Below are 4,042 nucleotides of genomic sequence, written 5' to 3'. Positions count from 1 at the left end.
ACTACTGCGAGACTTATGTCGGGGTCACCAATGTAGTGCCGAGAGACGGGAGTCGGAGGCGGTGTAACGAAGGTACTAAGTTAGCTTTATTGAGCAGCAGAAACGCACAAGAAAGGAGGGCACACAGTACGTACAGTCAACAAACATGTCCGTGCGGAACAGTACCCCCAACCTGTAGTCTGACAGGAGAGTCTACAGTCTGTCTGTAGACAGGTGTGTGCGTGACGCACACACGTATCGAAGCTTCAGTGTCAAGCTGCCATCACTACCGCTAGGTGGCAGCAGTTTCAAACCAACAACGTATGACGTCAGGACACCGGAAGCAAAAGCGAAACTTCCTGTTTGTTTTTCGGCGTGTTTGAATCGTCTCTTCAGTGTTTCTCCTCAGGAAAACTTTCTATTATACACTTTATTTCCTTCTGGTATAACCCCGAAGAGCCGCGGCAAAGATGGTGAGCAGCAGCCATACACTTTACATGTTTTAAAGACTTCATAAAGAGCAGAAACACATGTAGCGGCTAGTTAGCATGCTAACCTGTTAGCTAGCATGCTAGCTTCAACAGGCGGATCATTTAAAGTTAGAAAACATTCAGGGATTAAAGTGTAACAAACTCTGCATTATGAATAATAATGAGAGATAATATTAAAGGCATGATGTGACGGGAGTCTCTGTTCAGGCCCGCTAAGTAAGACATATCCAGAGATTTAAATACATAGAGATACATGTGAATACAGACCGTTATTTACTTTATAAATAGGCCTAATGTGAGTAAAGGAGTGTGCTGTCGCCTCTCGGGACTAACCCTTTCCACAACTTTCATTTCAATGTAATCATACTTACAATGTTACGTTATTTTCCTCACTTTGTTTGTTGTGTTGTTGTGTGTCCTTCCCTCATGTAAAGCGGCCTAGAAAGGCGCTATATATGAATATATTATTATTATTATTATTATAATATGTGTGTGAGCTGCAGTCCACCTTTTTAAATATAATAATAGTAAGAATTAATTTAATTTGTAATAATATTGGTGTCATTCATTTGTCATATTGCTTTAATAATATTGCTATATCTTTATTGATTTAATAATAATAATTAGGGATGCTCCGATTGATCGGTGACCGATCGAGATCGGCCGATACCCACTCTCTACCGATCGATCGGTGCTCTCTAAACATGCCGACGAGAGAGAGAGAGAGAGATTTAAATGGAAGATTTAAAGTGATGTTTAAATCTTCCATTTAGGCCCCGCCCACTCGATCGGTATCGACCGATCCTGATTTCGGCGATCGGCCCCGAAATTGGCGATCGGAGCGTCCCTAATAATAATTATTTAATGTTTTCTGTATGTTTGATGTTATTTATGTATTGATTGTATTTTTTTTTCTCCAGGCAAGAAACGCGGAGAAGGCCATGTGAGTTGATTCTATATACGTCGTTTATTGTCTGTTCACATGAGATCCCTGCTGATTCTAACCTGCTCTCTCTCAGGACGGCTCTGGCTCGGTTCAGACAGGCTCAGCTGGAGGAGGGGAAAGTGAAGGTTCGGTTCCACTTCCTGTTCTTCCTCTTCTACTTCCTGTTCCCTAACATGAGGGGTCGTACACATGTGGCGTTTAATGCGAGCTCAATTTTTGAGGCGCATTTTTAAAAGCGTCGACGGCGGCCAGAGTTGAAATATTAGTCTACGCAAATATGGAGACGGATTTAAGTGCAGTGCAGATCTATCGTTACGCATGTGTACGGCCGCTCATTATTGTTGTTTTTATTATTTACCTGTCTGATCATGTCTCACCTGTCTCACCTGTCTCTCACCTGTCTGATGGTTATACCTGTCTGACATGATGTCTCACATGTCTCTCACCTGTCTGACATGATGTCTCACATGTCTCTCACCTGTCTGATATGATGTCTCTCACCTGTCTGACATGATGTCTCACCTGTCTGATGGTTATACCTGTCTGACATGATGTCTCACATGTCTCTCACCTGTCTGATATGATGTCTCACATGTCTCTGACCTGTCTGACATGATGTCTCACATGTCTCTCACCTGTCTGATGGTTATACCTGTCTGACATGATGTCTCACATGTCTCTCACCTGTCTGACATGATGTCTCACATGTCTCTCACCTGTCTGACATGATGTCTCACGTGTCTCTCACCTGTCTGTTATGATGTCTCACATGTCTCTCACCTGTCTGACATGATGTCTCACGTGTCTCTGACCTGTCTGACATGATGTCTCACATGTCTCTCACCTGTCTGACATGATGTCTCACGTGTCTCTGACCTGTCTGACATGATGTCTCACATGTCTCTCACCTGTCTGACATGATGTCTCACATGTCTCTCACCTGTCTGACATGATGTCTCACATGTCTCTCACCTGTCTGACATGATGTCTCACGTGTCTCTCACCTGTCTGACATGATGTCTCACATGTCTCTCACCTGTCTGACATGATGTCTCACATGTCTCTCACCTGTCTGACATGATGTCTCACATGTCTCTCACATGTCTCTCACCTGTCTGATGGTTATACCTGTCTGACATGATGTCTCACGTGTCTCTCACCTGTCTGACATGATGTCTCACGTGTCTCTCACCTGTCTGACATGATGTCTCACGTGTCTCTCACCTGTCTGACATGATGTCTCACATGTCTCTGACCTGTCTGATATGATGTCTCACATGTCTCTCACCTGTCTGATGGTTATACCTGTCTCACCTGTATGCAGGAGAGGAGGCCCTTCCTGGCGTCAGAGTGCAGTGAGCTTCCTAAAGCTGAGAAATGGAGACGACAGGTAAACATTCTCCACTTCCTGCTCTGTCGGCCAATCAAACAGCTTTCTATGACCAGTACACACGACATCTCCCATGAGCTTCAGCTCCGGTTGCCTCGAAGCAGAGGATTGGCTGTTTATCAGAGCCTGGTCCCATTACCAACTGTGTGTGTTTCAGATCATCAGTGAGATCTCTAAGAAAGTGGCTCAGATCCAGAACGGTGAGTGTGAATCAGCCTGTTGTTACCATGACCACTAACGGTCACCATGGAAACAAGGTCTGCCGGTCTGTCTCTCTGACCCGTCTGTCTGTCTGCAGCTGGTCTCGGGGAGTTTAAGATTCGGGATCTGAATGATGAGATCAACAAGCTGCTGAGAGAGAAAGGTCACTGGGAGGTCAGGATCAAAGAGCTGGGAGGCCCGGACTACGCAGTGAGTACCATCCAGAACCAGTAGAACCACTAACCATCCAGAACCAGCAACCATTAGAACCAGTAACCATCCAGAACCAGTAGAACTACTAACCATCCAGAACCAGTAGAACTACTAACCATCCAGAACCAGTAACCATTAGAACCAGTAGAACTACTAACCATCCAGAACCAGCAACCATTAGAACCAGTAACCATCCAGAACCAGTAGAACCACTAACCATCCAGAACCAGTAGAACTACTAACCATCCAGAACCAGTAACCATCCAGAACCAGTAGAACTACTAACCATCCAGAACCAGTAACCATCCAGAACCAGTAGAACCACTAACCATCCAGAACCAGCAACCATTAGAACCAGTAACCATCCAGAACCAGTAGAACTACTAACCATCCAGAACCAGTAGAACTACTAACCATCCAGAACCAGTAACCATTAGAACCAGTAGAACTACTAACCATCCAGAACCAGCAACCATTAGAACCAGTAACCATCCAGAACCAGTAGAACCACTAACCATCCAGAACCAGTAGAACTACTAACCATCCAGAACCAGTAACCATCCAGAACCAGTAGAACTACTAACCATCCAGAATCAGTAACCATCCAGAACCAGTAGAACCACTAACCATCCAGAACCAGTAACCATCCAGAACCAGTAGAACTACTAACCATCCAGAACCAGCAACCATTAGAACCAGTAACCATCCAGAACCAGTAGAACCACTAACCATCCAGAACCAGCAACCATTAGAACCAGTAACCATCCAGAACCAGTAGAACTACTAACCATCCAGAACCAGTAACCATCCAGAACCATTAGA

General features: G+C 44.7%; 1 protein-coding gene across 1 annotated transcript; it reads left to right on the top strand.

Moving 5' to 3' along the window:
- Positions 1-297: 297 nt before the first annotated feature.
- isy1 (ISY1 splicing factor homolog) lies at positions 298-3,256 on the top strand. Its single transcript, XM_034079940.2, has 6 exons — positions 298-452; positions 1,391-1,413; positions 1,490-1,541; positions 2,741-2,806; positions 2,964-3,006; positions 3,105-3,256. The coding sequence occupies exons 1-6, from the start codon at positions 450-452 to the stop codon at positions 3,239-3,241; spliced, it is 324 nt and encodes a 107-aa protein (XP_033935831.1). The 5' UTR covers positions 298-449; the 3' UTR covers positions 3,242-3,256.
- The last annotated feature ends 786 nt before the right edge of the window (positions 3,257-4,042 follow it).

Source organism: Pseudochaenichthys georgianus, unplaced genomic scaffold, assembly GCF_902827115.2.
Source record: "Pseudochaenichthys georgianus unplaced genomic scaffold, fPseGeo1.2 scaffold_774_arrow_ctg1, whole genome shotgun sequence".
NCBI classification, from domain to species: Eukaryota; Metazoa; Chordata; class Actinopteri; order Perciformes; family Channichthyidae; genus Pseudochaenichthys; species Pseudochaenichthys georgianus.
The sequence above is the reverse complement of the archived record's forward strand: the minus strand, read 5'-3'. Positions and strand labels throughout refer to the sequence as shown.